This window comes from Bufo bufo, chromosome 7, assembly GCF_905171765.1.
Source record: "Bufo bufo chromosome 7, aBufBuf1.1, whole genome shotgun sequence".
Lineage (NCBI taxonomy): Eukaryota > Metazoa > Chordata > Amphibia > Anura > Bufonidae > Bufo > Bufo bufo.
Window position 1 is genome coordinate 171,596,643 of NC_053395.1, and position 17,372 is coordinate 171,614,014.

Here is a 17,372-nt window from a genome sequence, read left to right on the forward strand (position 1 = left end):
GATGCTACATCCAAAGTCGCTTCGTTCAAAACTTTGGATTAATACTGTACAGAGATCCGTATGCCAATGTATGCCTATATAATAACAAAGGCTATTGAGTGTATACAAACTAGTTGTTTTATTTGCATGACATATTGTAATAAACTGTAAAAAGCAGAGATTTATACTATTTTTTAAATTGCAACAAAATTAAAGAAAAAAAAATACAAACAAAGCAATTGCATTTCTGAAGTCTGTGAATCCGTCACAGGACATCCTGTCCTTTTCTGAAGATGGATCATGGTCAATACAATTTTCACAGATCATATAAAAGATATTAGTAAGTTAAATGTTACTGTGTTACTAACTACATTCAATTATTGACTCAATTACTATTTTCTATCAGTTGTGGTTTCAACTCTCAAAAAAAATAATCTGAGAAGGTTTGCACCTGCAGACCCTTTGGAATGCCGTCTTTTAAATGAGAAAGGGTTTGATTCCAAGTTCAGAACTTGTTTGAAATGTAAATAAACCTTTATCAACTATGTATCGTGTATCCACAGCAGTGGAAAAGGGGAAAAAGTCGCAGATTGCAGCGCAAATAACCTTTGCATCGCAATCTGCGACAGATATACGCCAAAGCATGGTGTATAACTTTTTTCTAAATGTCCTCCTGTTTTTTTGTTATATGCTGGGCTGGTGTACAACTTGTTTAGCTACACAGAGAAGGAGACTCTGCTGTACTTTGCTATACAGTTAGGCATTGCAATTTTGTTTTTTGAATTGTGGTCTGTGGGGAGACATATGCAACTGCATGGCATATACTTGCGCACCTTGCAGACAGCAGTTGGATGTATAAGGCTACATGCACACGACCGTATGTGTTTTGCGGTCCGAAAATTGCGGATCCGTAAAAAAAAAACGGATGACTTTCTGTATGGCATCTGTTTTTTTTGCGGATCCATTGTAATAATGCCTATCCTTGTCCGCAAACTAGAAAAAAATAGGACATGCACTATTTTTTTTGCGGAGCAACGGAACGGACATACTGATGCGGACAGCACACAGTGTGCTGTCCACGTTTTTTGCGGACCCATTGAAATGAATGGGTCCGCATCCTATGCGCAAAAAAAACGGAACGGACACGGAAACAAAATACGGTCGAGTGCATGAGGCCTAAGTCGTGCAAATTTCCTGACTTTTACCTTAAACAAGTACCTTAAATGCAGCGTAAAAGTGCTCTATAGATCCCTTTAGTATTGAAAGTAGTGGCGGTCTAAAATCGCAACTTCAAAAAAGGGATCTTCTACTGTATATCGCTGTTATGTCCGAAGATCATTCTGACTGTATATTCCCTTTAAGAAAAAGTCCCAGTTTCAGAACATTCGTTAGTAATACGGACATTAATCATGAGATGTGTGTCAGTTAAAAATAAATGGGCTCCAGACATTGCTCAAGTTAATACGTCTGTAGTGTGACAACAATTACTGTATCATTATTAATAAAGCTACTCCTAAGTGTTAGGCGGGACCAGCTTGTAATGTACACTGTGTGTAACACATGTAATCAGTATAAAACATGACGAGAGAGGTGATGTAAAGTCATCACATTCATATGTATCATACACTGTTTCTGGTTTAAAACAATTACAATATATCATCTCTATTGGTCAGTTCTCAAGTCATGGGGGGAGATTTATCAAAATTGGTGTAAAGGAAAACTGGCTTAGTTGCCCATAGCAACCAATCAGATTCCACCTTTCATTTTCCAAAGGAGCTCTGAAAAATGAAAGGTGGACTATGATTGGTTGCTATGGGTAACTAAGCCAGTTTTACTTTACACCAGTTTTGATAAATCTCCCCTCATAGTTTACATGAAACAGATCCAAGGAGTCAGAATTTATAGGATTTACAGAATTTATCACCTACGCACAAATTAGATGATAAATGTATGATTACTGGGGTTCCAACCACTGGGACCCCCAGGGATCCTGAGTTCCCTACTTAAATGGAGTGGTAGTGTGCATGTCAGTCCACTGCTCGATCCTCTTCTATGGGACTGACGCAGACATCACTTTGTCAGTGCCACAGAATTTCATGACGCAGTGGACTGACATACGCACGACCGCTTGTTCTCCTACATTTATCACCTGCCCTGTGGAAAGGTGATCCCTTTTAATATAAATTACTATTACTAGAAATGTCCAAAAGTAAAATAGACACTGCAGTAAATTAAGATCAGAGAAAAGAAAAAGGCAAAAATGCTAAATTAACCGCTTGCCGTCACACTAACGCCGAAAGCCATCATCTCGTGAGACCCGAGATTTCCTGTGAACGCGCGCTCCTGTGAGTGCAAGGTAAACAAGTTGATCTACAGCCTGCCTTCGGTGATCATTCGCTGGCAGGCTGTAGATGCGATTTTTTTAACACCAGAAAGGTATATTAGACGCTGTTTTGTTAACAGCGTCTGGTATACCTGCTACCTGGTCCTCTGGTGGTCCCTTTTGCTTGGATCGACTACCAGAGGACACAGGCAGCTCTGTAAGTAGCACCAAGCACCACACTACACTACACCCCCCCTGTCACTTATTAACCCCTTATTAACCCCTGATCACCCCATATAGACTCCCTGATCACCCCCCTGTCATTGATCACCCCCCTGTAAGGCTCCATTCAGACGTCCGTATGTGTTTTGCGGATCCACGGATCCGCAAAACACTGACACCGGCAATGTGCCAGAACTATATAGAAAATGCCTTTTCTTGTCCGCAATTGCGGACAAGAATAGGACATGTTCTATATTTTTGCGGAACAGAAGTGCGGACCCGGAAGTGCAGATCCGCAATTCCGGATCCGAGCGGGACAAAGTCTGTCCCCATAGAAATGAATGGGTCCGCAATTCCGTTCCGCAAAATGCGGAACAGAATTGCGGACGTGTGAATGGGACCTAAGGGTCCCTTATCACCGCCAGTTAGTTAGCTACTTGTTAGGTAGTTAGCGCCCAGCCCACCGCACTGCAGTCACTGATTAGTCGCTGATTAGCGTCATCGCTGTCGCTAATCAGCACTAGTACTATATAGTATCTGTAAGTGATCAAGACTGATCGCAATCAGATCTATATCAGTACATTAGGGTGACCTTAGGCTCTACAAAAAACCTTCTATGAACTCGCCATGCCCCTCACGGAATACCTTGGGGTGTCTTTTTTCCAAAATGGGGTATTTATACTGCCCTGGCATTTTAGGGGCCCTAAAGCGTGAGAAGTAGTTTGGAATCCAAATGTGTAAAAAATGCCCTGTGAAATCCTAACAGTACTCATTGGAATTTGGGCCCCTTTGCGCACCTAGGCTGCAAAAAAGTGTCACACATGTGGTATCGCCGTACTCAGGAGAAGTAGGGCAATGTGTTTTGGGGTGTATTTTTACATATACCCATACTGTGTGTGAGAAATAACTCTGTAAATGACAACTTTTGAATTTTTTTTATACAAAGTTGTCAATTTAGGCCTCATGCACACGACCGTTGTGTGCATCCGTGTCCGTTGTTCCGTTTTCTGTGATTTTCTGCGGACCCATTGACTTTCAATGGGTCCGTTGAAAACTCAGAAAATGCACCGTTGTTCATCCGCGTCCGTGATCCGTGTTTCCTATCCGTCCAAAAAATATGACCTGTCCTTTTTTTTGATGGACAACGGTTCGCGGACCCATTCAAGTCAATGGGTCCGTGAAAAAACACGGATGCACACAAGATTGTCATCCGCGTCCGTGATCCGTAGGCTACTTTCGCACAGACGGATCCGCAGATCCGTCTGCATAACAGCTTTTTCAGATCTGAGTTTTCACATCGTGAAAACTCAGATCCGACAGTATATTCTAACAGAGGCGTTCCCATGGTGATGGGGACGCTTCAAGTTAGAATATACTAAGAACTGTGTACATAACTGCCCCCTGCTGCCGCATCTGAGGGGTTAATTGTGCGTATCATAGCCCCCTGTAATAGATCGGGTGCTGCCAGGCAGCAGGGGGCAGACCCCCCTCCCTCCCTCCCCAGTATTAAATTGATTGGTGGCCAGTGCGGTCCCCCCTCCCCCCCTCCCCAGTATTAAATTCATTGGTGGCCAGTGCGGCCCCCCCTCCCTCCCTCCCTCCCCTGTATTAAATTCATTGGTGGTTCCCCCCCCCCATCATTGGTGGTAGCGGAGAGTTCCGATCAGAGTCCCAGATCAGTTACGCTACTGCAGTCCTGGCTGCCATGGTTACTTAGAAGCATTATACTTACCTGCGCTGTCTGACCGGCCGGGCGCTGCTCCTACTGGTAAGTGACAGGTCTGTGCAGCGCATTGCTTATAGCACAGACCTGTCACTTACCAGTAGGAAGAGCACCTGGCCGGTCACAGACAGCGCAGGTACCCTGTTTCCCCGAAAATAAGACAGTGTCTTATATTAATTTTTGCTCCCAAAGATTCGCTAGGTCTTATTTTCAGGGATGTCTTATTTTTCCATGAAGAAGAATGGCACAGGGGTATCAGGGTGGGGAGGGGGATCACTTAAAATGGCACAGGGATATCGGGGTGGGGAGGGGGATCACCTAAAATGGCACAGGGATATCAGGGTGGGGAGGGGGATTACTTAAAATGGAACAGGGGGATCAGAAGGGGTAATTAAAATGGCACAGGAGAATCAGAGGGGGGGATTACCGTACCATTTTAGTACCCCCTTCTGATCCTCCTGTGTCATTTTGTTTCCCCCCTCTGATCTCCCTGTGTCATTTTAAATGATCCCCCTCCCCACCCTGATCTCACTGTGTCATTTTAAATGATCCCCCTCCCCTGTGCCAGTGGACTACCGTATTTAGTCTCCCCCGCCCACCTTCAGCAGACATCCCCACCTTCCATCAGATATTCCCCCCCCCTACCTGTTACCCCTGTGTGTCCGTGCCAGCCAAGTTGTGAGTCAGCCAGACTCCGTCAGGGCAGAGCGAGCAGCGGGTGGAAGAAGGCGGCAGCTTGTCCTGGCGGTGGCATGGGCTCTCTGATTTAAAGAGACCTCACACCGCCTGTGCTGTGGCCAATCAGTGAGCTGCGTGGCGGCGCCCGTAGGAGTCAGACGCCTTACGGTACCGTAGCTTCGGGGGCCTTATATTCTGGTGTGGCTTTATTATCGGGGAGGTCTTATTTTCGGGGGGATGCCTTATATTACAGCGAGAGGCAAAACTAGAAGTAGGTCTTATTTTCAGGGGATGTCTTATTTTCGGGGAAACACGGTAAGTATAATGCTTCTAAAATTGCTAAGTAACCATGGCAGCCAGGACTGCAGTAGCGTCCTGGTTTCCATGGTAACCGATCGGAGCCCCAGCGATTAAACTGGGACTCCGATCAGAACTCTCCGCTGCCACCAATGATGGGGGGGGGGGGGATTTTAATTAGGGGGGGGGAGAGGGGAGGCCGCACTGGCCACCAATGAATTTAATACAGGGGAGGGAGGGGGGGCCGCACTGGCCACCAATGAATTTAATACAGGGGAGGGAGGGTAGGCCGCACTGGCCACCAATGAATTTAATACTGGGGAGGGAGGCAGGGGAGGCCGCACTGGCCACCAATGAATTTAATACTGGGGAGGGAGGGGGGGGGGGCCGCACTGGCCACCAATGAATTTAATACAGGGGAGGGAGGGAGGGGAGGCCGCACTGGCCACCAATGAATTTAATACTGGGGAGGGAGGGGGGGCTGCACTGGCCACCAATGAATTTAAAACTGGGGAGGGAGGGGGGTCTGGCCCCTGCTGCCTGGCAGCACCTGATCTCTTACAGGGGGCTATGATACGCACAATTAACCCCTCAGGTGCGGCACCTGAGGGGTTAATTGTGCGGATCACACCCCCCTGTAAGAGATCGGGTGCTGCCAGGCAGCAGGGGGCAGTCATGTACACAGTTCTTAGTATATTCTAACTTGAAGCGTCCCCATCACTATGGGAACGCCTCTGTGTTAGAATATACTGTCGGATCAGAGTTTTCACGATCTAACTCAAATCCGATGGTATATTCTAACATAGAGGCGTTCCCATGGTGATGGGGACGCTTCAAGTTAAAATATACCATCGGATTGGAGAAAACTCCGATCCGATGGTATAATAGGGACTCCTGACTTTACATTGAAAGTCAATGGGGGACGGATCCGTTTGCAATTGCACCATATTATGTCAACGTCAAACGGATCCGTCCCCATTGACTTGCATTGTAAGTCAGGACGGATCCGTTTGGCTCCGCACGGCCAGGCGGACACCAAAACGACTTTTTTTTACTTTCCTTCATGTCTGGTGATCCTCCAAAAATCAAGTAAGACACACGGAAACGGATCACGGAACAACGGAACCCCGTTTTGCGGACCGTGAAAAAATACTGTTGTGTGCATGAGGCCTTAGAGATATATTTCTCTCACCCAGCATGGGTATATGTAAAAATACACCCCAAAACACATTGCCCTACTTCTGAGTACGGCGATACCACATGTGTGACACTTTTTTGCAGCCTAGGTGCGTAAAGGGGCCGAAAGTCCAACGAGTACCTTTAGGCTTTACAGGGTTGCTCACAATTTAGCCCCGCCCAAAATGCCAGAACAGTAAACACACCCCACAAATGACCCCATTTCGGAAAGTAGACACCCCAAGGTATTCACTGAGGGGCATATTGAGTCCGTGGGAGATTTTTTATTTTTTTGCCAGAAGTTAGCAGAAATGGAAACTTTATTATTTTATTTTTTTCTCAGAAAGTGTAATTTTCTGCTAACTTGTGAAAAAATATTAAATCATACATGAACTCACCATGCCCCTCCGCGAATACTTTGGGGTGTCTTCTTTCTAAAATGGGGTCATTTTGGGGGTATTTATACTATCCTGGCATTCTAGCACCTCAAGAAACATTACAGGTGCTCAGAAAGTCAGAGCTACTTCAAAATGCGGAAATTCACATTTTTGTACCATAGTTTGTAAATGCTATACTTTTTGCGCAAACCTCTTATTGGATTTTTTTTTTTATCAAAGACATGTAGCACAATAAATTCTGACACAAACTTGTATAGAAATGTATTTATATTTGAACAATTTAACCAGAGAAAGTTAAAAATACACTTTTTTTGAGAAAATTGTGGCCTATTTTGATTAATATCGGAAAAACGAAAAATCTTAGCAGCAATTAAATCCCACCAAAAGAAAGCTGTATTTGTGAGAAGAAAAGGAGGTAAAATTCATTTGGATGCCAAGTTGCATGACCGAGCAATAAACCGTTAAAGTTGTTTAGTGCAGATTTGTAAAAAAGGGCCTGGTCACTAGGGGGGTATAAACCTGTGGTCCTTAAGTGGTTAAAATGTTAATTAATAAAATAAAATGCACAGGGTAGCAGATATGAGATTTCTGTATACGGTGGCTGTCCAGATCTGTTATCTGCCTCAGCCATGCCTGCTCTTGTGAACTCCAGTTAGTGGATTCTCTGGGTAAAGATGGGAAAAACGTCCAAGTGTCCATATTGGAAATACATTTCGATATGCAGTGTAGCTGATGGCACAGGTCTTGTTAAAGACACCTGATATATTTCCCTGCAAGGCAAAGATAACATATGGTTTTAACAGGTTTTTGCACATAAAGAGGGTGGGTAAAGGGTTTGTACCAAGATCAAAGCTTATTCACAAGATACATCTGATCACTGGGGGTCCTACTACTGGGGTCCCCACTGATCACGAGAACCATGATCCAGATTCCTGCAAAGGAATGGTGCTGCGATTGATCTTGCACAGGGCCCTTTATTTATTCTCCATGGGACTGCCAGAGATACCTGAGCGCTGTACATGGCTAGCTCCGTCAGTCCCATAGAGAATAAATAGAGTGGTCAGACCCCCACTGATCAGGTGCTTACCCTTACCTTGTGGATAGGGGATAAGTTTTGATTTTGGTGCAACCCCTTTAAAAGTGATAGTGTGGGCTGGAGCCCATTTTTCTAATAATGTAAATGGATGTTATACGTTATAAATGGGAAATTATTACAGAATTATACAATTTAGCAAACTGCTTGAATGAGCTAGCAAATATAAATTGGTATATATGTGTGGACTGTCTACAAATGTTGGTCATGTACAGTTGCAAGAAAAAGTATGTGAACCCTTTGGAATGATGTGGATTTCTGCACAAATTGGTCATAAAATGTTATCTGATCTTCATCTAAGTCACAACAATAGACAATCACAGTCTGCTTAAACTAATAACACACAAATAATTAAATGTTACCATGTTTTTATTGAACACACCATGTAAACATTAACAGTGCAGGTGGGAAAAGTATGTGAACCCCTAGACTAATGACATCTCCAAGAGCTAATTGGAGTGAGGTGTCAGCCAACTGGAGTCCAATCAATGAGATAAGATTGTAGGTGTTGGTTACAGCTGCCCTGCCCTATAAAAAACACACACCAGTTCTGGGTTTGCTTTCACAAGAAGCGTTGCCTGATGTGAATGATGCCTCGCACAAAAGTGCTCTCAGAAGACCTGCGATTAAGAATTGTTGACTTGCATAAAGCTGGAAAGGGTTATAAAAGTATCTTCAAAAGCCTTGCTGTTTATCAGTCCACGGTAAGAGAATTGTCTATAAATGGAGAAAGTTCTTCACTGCTGCTACTCTCCCTAGGAGTGGCCATCCTGTAAAGATGACTGCAAGAGCACAGCGCAGACTGCTCAATGAGGTGAAGAAGAATCCTAGAGTGTCAGCTAAAGACTTACAAAAGTCTCTGGCATATGCTAACATCCCTGTTAGCGAATCTACGATACGTAAAACACTAAACAAGAATGGATTTCATGGGAGGATACCACAGAGGAAGCCACTGCTGTCCCAAAAAAACATTGCTGCACATTTACAGTTTGCACAAGAGCCCCTGGATGTTCCTCAGCAGTACTGGCAAAATATTCTGTGGACAGATGAAACCAAAGTTGAGTTATTTGGAAGAAACACACAACACTATGTGTGGAGAAAAAGAGTCACAACACACCAACATCAAAACCTCATCCCAACTGTGAAGTATGGTGGTTGGGGGCATCATGGTTTGGGGCTGCTTTGCTGCATCAGGGCCTGGACGGATTGCTATAATCGAGGGAAAAATGAATTCCCAAATTTATCATGACATTTTGCAGGAGAACTTAAGGCCATCTGTCCACCAGCTGAAGCTCAACAGAAGATGGGTGTTGCAACAGGACAACGACCTAGAGCATAGAAGTAAATCAACAACAGAATGGCTTAAGCAGAAGAAAATACGCCTTCTGGAGAGGCCCAGTCAGAGTCCTGACCTCACCCCGATTGAGATGCTGTGGCATGACCTCAAGAAAGCGATTAACACCAGACATCCCAAGAATATTGCTGAACTGAAACTGTTCTGTAAAGAGGAATTGTCAAGAATTACTCCTGACCGTTGTACACGTCTGATCTGCAACTACAGGAACGTTTGGTTGAAGTTATTGCTGCCAAAGGAGGTTCAACCAGTTATTAAATTCAAGGGTTCACATACTTTTTCCACCTGCACTGTGAATGTTTACATGGTGTGTTCAAAAAAACATAGTAACATTTAATTCTTTGTGTGTTATTAGTTTAAGCAGACTGTGATTGTCTATTGTTGTGACTTAGATGAAGATCAGATCACATTTTATGACCAATTTGTGCAGAAATCCATATCATTCCAAAGGGTTCACATACTTTTTCTTGCAACTGTATGTGTATAACTCCTAAACCTAAATATATGTGAAAATGGGTGGACTTTAAAGGGGTTGGCCCATCATGACAACCCTTTTTTTCATTCTAAGGCTACTTTCACATACGCGTTTTGGCATCCTCATCTTGGCATCTCAAAACCGAGCCAAAGCAGTTCAGTTGTCCCAATGCATTCTGAATGGAAAGAGATGAGTTCAGGATGCATCATGATGCCTTCCGTTCCCTCAGCATTCCGTTTTGTGTCCAGTCATCGAAAAGGAACAAACCGGATCTGTCACTAAAAACAATGTAAATCAATGGTGACGGATCCGATTTTTTAGGATCCTAAAAAAACTGGTCCATCACCCATTGACTTTCAATTTCTTTAGTGATGGATGTTCCATTTCGATTTCACACAACCGCATCCTAACGGAATGGATGCATCCTGAAGTGTAATGAAAACGGAACTGTGTTGGTCAGGTTTTGAGATCCTCTGCTGGATCCAAAAACCTGAAACCAAAATGCAGGTGTGAAAGTAGTCTAAGGGCTCATTCAGAAGGCCGTATGCTGTCCGCAAAAATGCGGATTTTTTTTGCGGATTAGACACTGACCCATTCACTTCTATAGGGCCCTTTTCTTCCATTCCACAGCTCCGCAAAACAACTGAAACATGTCCTATATTTGTCAGTGAAAATCACGACATGGCCCCATTGAAGTCTATGGGTCCGCAAAAATACGGAATGCAATTCTTTTTTTTGCAGACATGCTAAACTGTCCACAAAAAAACGGATCCGCATTTTTTTGTGGACAGCATACAGCTGCATGAGTCCTAAGTTAGGATATATTGTGGTCATAGAAGTAGCCCTAGCACCCCTTCCCCCCCCACTTGAAAACACCTTAATTAGGCAGAGCGGAGAGAGGCTCCTGTTCTGAAGGACTATTTCTTGGTTGCTTATGTATATTTAACAATAGAGTTCACCTGATAGGAGATAAGGTATATAAAGTGACTATGTATTTTTTATGGCAATGAAATACATTACACATAAAGCTATACATTTATCATTATTCTTTAATGAGCTTTGGCTTTTTAGTAAGGATCTGCATACATTAGTCAGCTACCACATTTACTATATGCAACTTACACCTTTCTCTAATTCCTCTATTTGATTTTAGTAAAAGGTATGTTGGGACTTTTAATTCCAAAAAATGATACTCCAAAGGCTACCTGACTGGTGTGTGATACAATAATATATAGCGCAAAAGCATTTCTTTAGTAAATTTTTATTAAAAATGAAGGTAGTTTACGGTTGTTAAATACACTACAGATTCATGTGTTTTATTATCTAATGATATACCTGAGGCCAGTCTCCATTGCTATGTTGCTTCTCTAGTAGCAGTTTGACTCCTCTCTCCAAAACCGTAACATTGGGAAACCTGCAAAAGATTTGTAAGCGCAACAATGCTTAAATAGTTACTAACTTTTCAAACAGCTTTGTGTAAATCAAAAGTATAAACGACCATAAGAAACTTTGTAATCCATCTTATCAGAGAGAAATGTCTAGTTCTCCTGTTATAAGCAGTTTACCCCTTCCTACCCATCACTGTTGGTAAATGCTTTTCTCTTACAGAATTCTTTTGAAACCGTCCAGGACAGAGCAGGTCACTAAAGTATCAGAGTACACATGTCAATAAATGTCTATGGAGAGGGGAAGGAGAGTGCAGAAACTGAGAGACCGGCACAATAAGACAGACTGCATAGACTGTTTCGGTCTCAGCCAGAGTGCTAAATTCACATCCATGCTGGTCAGTACCTTTGTGATGTCCTCCATGATCCAAAGGCTACTTGTAACAGGGTTCCGAAGGTGCATTCGGTCCCCCATTACCCGCAGACCTGTTGCTTAGCTTTGGGAATGAGGATCTGTGTTTGACCTCAATCCCAGGGCGGCGTTACTAGCTGGGTGGCTCCCTGCTCCTAAGTCTGCCTCGAGCGCCGAGCTGATCACTCGGTGCTCAACTGGTTGGTCTGTCGGTCATGTGACACTGGCCACGTCACATGACCCTCACTCCCCACTATCAATACAGGCAGCCTGCTGGCCACAGGTTGCCTGTTAATTTAGGTTCCACCTGCGATTTTGTCTTTCCTGGCGTACTGACCCCCTGCTGAACTCCTGACGATCCTCTGCTGACTCCTTTGGTACTTCACGACTCTCCTGGTATTTATGACCCCGGCTTCTCCTGACTATTCTCTGCTTGCTCTATTTGTACTTTGTAGATTTCCTGGTATTGACTCGGTCCGTTCACGTTCTGTTTGTCTGTCTGTCATCCCTGCACTTATTCCAAGCTAGGGATTGCCGTCCAGTTGTCCCCTGTCATTAGGACTCGCGAGGCAAGTAGGCAGGGCCAGGGGTGAGGGTGGAGCACAGTGGTCACTTCCCTCCCCCCTGTGTGTGTGTGTACGTGACCATTACACTACTTCTGAGTGAGTAAAAGAAAGTTAGGAAGAAGATTTTCCTCTACTTACTGTGTGCAAGAAATCTGCTACAAAATGTAAAATACAAGTGATACGATGGCCAATTTTTTTTTATTTTTATACTTACCGTAAAATCCGTTTCTCGTTTAATTCATTGGGGGACACAGCACCATTGGTAGATGCCCAGCTATCACTAGGAGGCGACACTAGATATGAAAAAGGTTGGCTCCGCCCATGTGGGCTATAGCCTTTCCAAAGACACTAGGCTAATCAGTTTGTACCAATAGCAGTAGGAGAGAGAAACAAAAGCAAAGAACCAACATGTCGTGGACAGGGGAAGGAAAGAAGAACAGCAGCCCGGTGACAGAAAGAGAAATGAAAACAAAGGGTGGGATCTGTGTCCCCCAATGAATTGAAGTCCAATTTTCTCGTTAATGTCATTGGGGGACACAGCACCATGGGACGTCCAAAAGCAGTCCCCGAGGGTGGGAAGGAAATCTCATGCAAAAAGTTGGGCGCACAGGTGCAGGAGAACCATGCGACCCAACAGGACCAGGAGAGGCCATAGCATGAAATGGTAGATAGGAAACTATGGAAGTGAGCCGAGAGGCTCCAGGACCAGGAAGAGTGCAAAGAAAGAAAATTGTGGGAGACCGCCAGGATCCCAAGGACAAGTGCCTGGGAAAAAAGGCTATATGCAAGAAAGGAACAAAGGGAAACACCCAGCTCCACCCAAGGTGGGAAAAATAAAGGCTAGATGTCCTGCACAAGAACCGAGAGTTGAACAAGTGCGCACTAGACAGGAAGGATCTGGAAGAACCAGGGCTCCCCCTGAAGAAACAGGAGAGCAGCACAACCAGATGGCGTCTGTTGGTAATGGCCTAGCGCTCTGCATATAAAAGGATGCTCCAGTAGAAGGATCTATAAGAGGACAGACCCAACAAGAAAAATTAGACTATGAGGGAACCTGGCAATAGAGAAAATGCCTGGGAAAAGGACAGGAGCAGTCCTGAACTAAGGAAAAAAAACTTCCTGGAGACAAACTAAAGGAAGACCCTGTGGACCACCCCTCGCCAAAAGGAAGGCGATTCCATAATGCCTGGAAGCAAAGGAACCCGACGTGTAGGAGGACCCAGCTAGAAAAAAAACTCTAAATTGTCTCAGACCAAAAACATGGCCTGTTTGTGGCAAACACCATATAAAGGCCAGGATAGAGAGGAAACAATAAAGCACTGGAGGCTGAATACTGAGAGAAAGAATAGCAAAGACTCATCATGGGAAGGCAAGCAAGCGTCACGACAGGTAGGTAAGCAGGGAAACAACCAAACACAGGAAAACAGACTGAATAAACGACTAGGCCCAAAAGCTAGGGAGAAAAGTTCACCTCCTAGCGATCCCTAAAAGCTTTCCCTAAGCTGCTGTGCTCATGTGCATACCCCTAGGGTGGATATGCACATGCCCTCGTGCCTAAACCTGAACAAGCGTCTCCTGAGCAAGCGTCTCCCTAGAGGCCTAGATAAAACACACAAAGGGAAATGAAGGAGAGGACTTATCTTGAGCAGAGCTGGAGCAGACAATCCACCACAAATCAAGAGCTCCCAGGAAAAGAACTATAACCCACACAGGCCACTGGGGGTGGGGTGGGGGGGGGAGAGGGATAAATAGCCTCACTAACAATAAAACCCAGTACACCTGAGGAAAGGTGGATCCAGCTAAAATCCAAATCAAAACAAACCAAGAAGTCAGACATGTGCAGTCAGTCTGACAGATCTCCGCACATTCACAGGGCAAGGCGTGACAGTACCCCCCCTTCTACGGGGTGACCTCTGGACACCCCGGACCAACTTTATCCGGGTGTGCCCTGTGAAAGGCCCTCACCAGGCGGCTAGCACTGACATCATCAGCCGGAACCCACATTCTTTCCTCGGGACCGTATCCCTTCCAGTGCACCAGGTACTGGAGGGAACCCCGAAGAACACATGAGTCGAGAATCTTAGAGATTTCAAACTCCAAATTGCCATCCACCAGGGCAGGGGAAGGTGGCAATGGGGATGGTTCCACAGGTTCCACATATTTCTTTAATAAAGACCTGTGAAACACATTATGGATCTTCCAGGTCTGCGGAAGATCCAGACAAAACGCCACCGGGTTGACAATCGCAGAGATTTTGTAAGGGCCAATAAATCTTGGACCCAATTTCCAAGATGGTACCTTCAGCTTAATGTTTCTAGTGGACAACCACACCGAATCACCCACACACAGGTCCGGACCAGTCATACGTCTCCTGTCAGCCATCTGTTTATATCTTTCACCCATCTTTTCCAAATTAACTTGGATCTTCCGCCAGATAGATGACAAGGCGGAAGAGAATCTCTCCTTCTGGCATCCCAGAAGATCCAGTCCCAGAAAAAGTACCAAACTGTGGGTGAAAACCATATGCGCCAAAAAATGGCGACTTATCAGTGGACTCCTGTCTATGGTTATTCAAGGCAAATTCGGCTAGAGACAAGAACGAGGACCATGTTTTGACAAAGGCTCACAGTAGCCGAAACGCACGCGTCACTTATCATTTGTATGTGACCATTAAATCTATTTGAAATTATTACTGAAGCGAGTGCTGGTCCTTACTATACCAAGAACGAGGGCCAGTCATCCTGGTTCTCGGCAACAAAACACCTCAAATAGGTCTCCAGGTTTTGGTTAGTGCACCCTGTCTGACCGTTCGACTGGGGATGAAAAGAAGAAGAAAAAGACAGTTGGATTCCCAGACGAGAGCAGAACATCCTCCAAAACCTGGAAACAAATTGTGTCCCCCTATCCGACACCACATCAGAGGGAATGTAGATTCACAAATGTTATTGATAAAAACCTGAGCGAGAGTTTTGGCATTGGGCAAGCTAGGCAACGGTACAAAGTGGGCCATCTTACTGAAGCGGTCCACTACCACCAAAATGACAGTTTTCCTAGAGGAACACGGTAAATCTGTAATAAAGTCCATGGACAAATGCGTCCAAGGACAAGACGGGATGGATAAAGAAAGAAGAGATCCTGAAGGCCGAGTGTGAGCCACCTTCACGTGTGCACAATCTCACAAGCTGTCACATAACCCTCCACACACTTGCACAACCCTGGCCACCAGAATCTCCTGGAAATAAGATCTATGGTGGATTTGCTTCCAGGATGTCCCGCAAGGACCGTATCATGATGTTCCTTGAACACCTTGTAGCGCAGTTCAGCAGGAACAACCAACTTGTCTGGAGGAGAAGAATCAGGAGCCTCCTCCTGGGCCCCCAACACCTCCATCTCCATCTCGGGGTACAGAGCGGAAACCACCACCCCATCAGCCAAAATCGGAGTGGAATCCTCCGAATCACTCCCCCCAGGAAAATTACGTGACAACGCATCTGCCTTGACGTTTTTAACCCCAGGGCGAAAGGTGACGACAAAATTGAACCTAGTAAAAAACGGTGACCATCTAGCCTGTCTAGGATTCAGGCGCTTAGCAGACTGCAAGTAAGCCAAATTCTTGTGGTCAGTATATACCGTAATAGGATGAGTAGCCCCCTCCAACCAATGACTCCATTCCTCAAAGGCCAATTTAATGGCAAGCAACTCTCTATATAATTCATCATAATTTCTTTCAGCGGCCGAGAGTTTTTTGCTAGGAGATGGACCCTGCGACAGAACTGCTCCGACCCCCACTTCTGATGCATCAACCTCCACGATAAACGCTTGAGACACATCAGGTTGCATCAGAATGGGGGCAGGCGCGAAACATTTCTTAATAGCAGAAAAGGCCTGTAATGCCTCATCAGACCAGACAGAAAAGTCGGCGCCTTTTTTAGTCATATCTGGCAAAGGTTTTACAATGGTGGAATAATTCAAGATGAATTTTCTGTAGTAATTGGTAAAACCCAAAAACCGCATCAGAGCTTTCTGATTCTCAGGCCGGTCCCATTCCAGTACCGTCCGGACCTTTTCGGGGTCCATACGAAAACCAGTCAGAAAGCAGGTATCCTAAAAACGAGGGTGAAAAGACGTGGGCGACAACAGTGGTGGAAATGAGAGGAGTGAATATAACAAGTGGAGTAGAGATACGCAAGGAGGGATAAATAGCCTCACTAACAATGAAACCCAGTACACCTGAGGGAAGGTGGATCCAGCTCCAATCCAAATCAAAACAAACCAAGAAGTCAGACATGTGCAGCCAGTCTGACAGATCTCCGCACATTCACAGGGCAAGGCGTGACTACACAGGCACATCGCCTTCTCCACAAACCTCTTTTGACCATATTAGGAATGCCAGAGTGGTGTAATGGCTTATAATGTCTCTGTAGGATAGTGATAATTGTGTCATGGTGTCTACTACCTGGGTACAGCCGGACTCCTGGCTTCCTGGCTCACTTGCAATAAATTTTAGTGTAGTGATAGGAGTAATAGAGGAATTTTGCAGAAGAAATGATGACCAGACCTTTAGATGAAGTTCAAACGTTGTATTACTTGACATAACTTGTATCCAAGCAGTATACAGCTTTGGTCTCTTGGTCCCAGCAGGTTTTGTCAATAATTGGCAGTAATGAATACTTCTGCTTTAAATGGGGAGCTTGCAGGATAAAATGTCTACTTGGTAGCTGTGAAATTGAGGCAAGATTAGCTTCTGCACTTATCTGGTACCTTCTGCTGTATGGGGACAGACTAGCTGAGGAGGAAGTGGCTTCTCCTAGGACTCTGGACTTATCTCACAGATGGATTCTCAGGGGAGGCTTTCTTCCTGGAACTCTGGAGTTTGTCTGTAGTTTCTGCTTTCCTCATCCAGCAGAGCTGAAGGTGGTCAGACTGGGTATATGGCCAAGTCTCAGCCGAGACTAGGTCCTTGCTGTCTTCTCTATGCAGGGGAACTCCTCACACACACACACTCTACCCCTAGCAGGGGGTGGGCTACACTCCTCTCTAACTTCCTTCTCCACCCATGCTCCAGGATCTGGGAACAGTCCACCTCTCCACAGAGGGGGAGCTAAGCTGGAATCCATTCCAGCTCAGATACACTAAACTGTGACTGGTACCTGCCAATGTGTTGCTGCCACCTACTGGTAACCAGGCAAATTACATGAACAATTGCTTTTAACATGGTTTTGTATGCACATTGGAAGACATAATGTAAATTATATCTGATGACAGTATAAAGGCTCTTAGGACATACAGGG

General features: G+C 44.9%; 1 protein-coding gene across 1 annotated transcript in view; it reads right to left on the minus strand.

The window, feature by feature from the left end:
• Nucleotides 1-7,340: 7,340 nt before the first annotated feature.
• The window catches only part of LOC121008549 (lanosterol synthase-like), a 111,339-nt gene continuing 101,307 nt past the window's right edge, over nt 7,341-17,372 (minus strand). The window contains exons 21-22 of the mRNA XM_040441176.1: nt 11,054-11,132; nt 7,341-7,566 (exon numbers count right to left, since the gene is read on the minus strand). Of these exons, the coding sequence (XP_040297110.1) occupies nt 7,420-7,566; nt 11,054-11,132 (226 nt within the window). The 3' untranslated portion in view covers nt 7,341-7,419. The remainder of the gene's footprint in view (nt 7,567-11,053; nt 11,133-17,372) is intronic.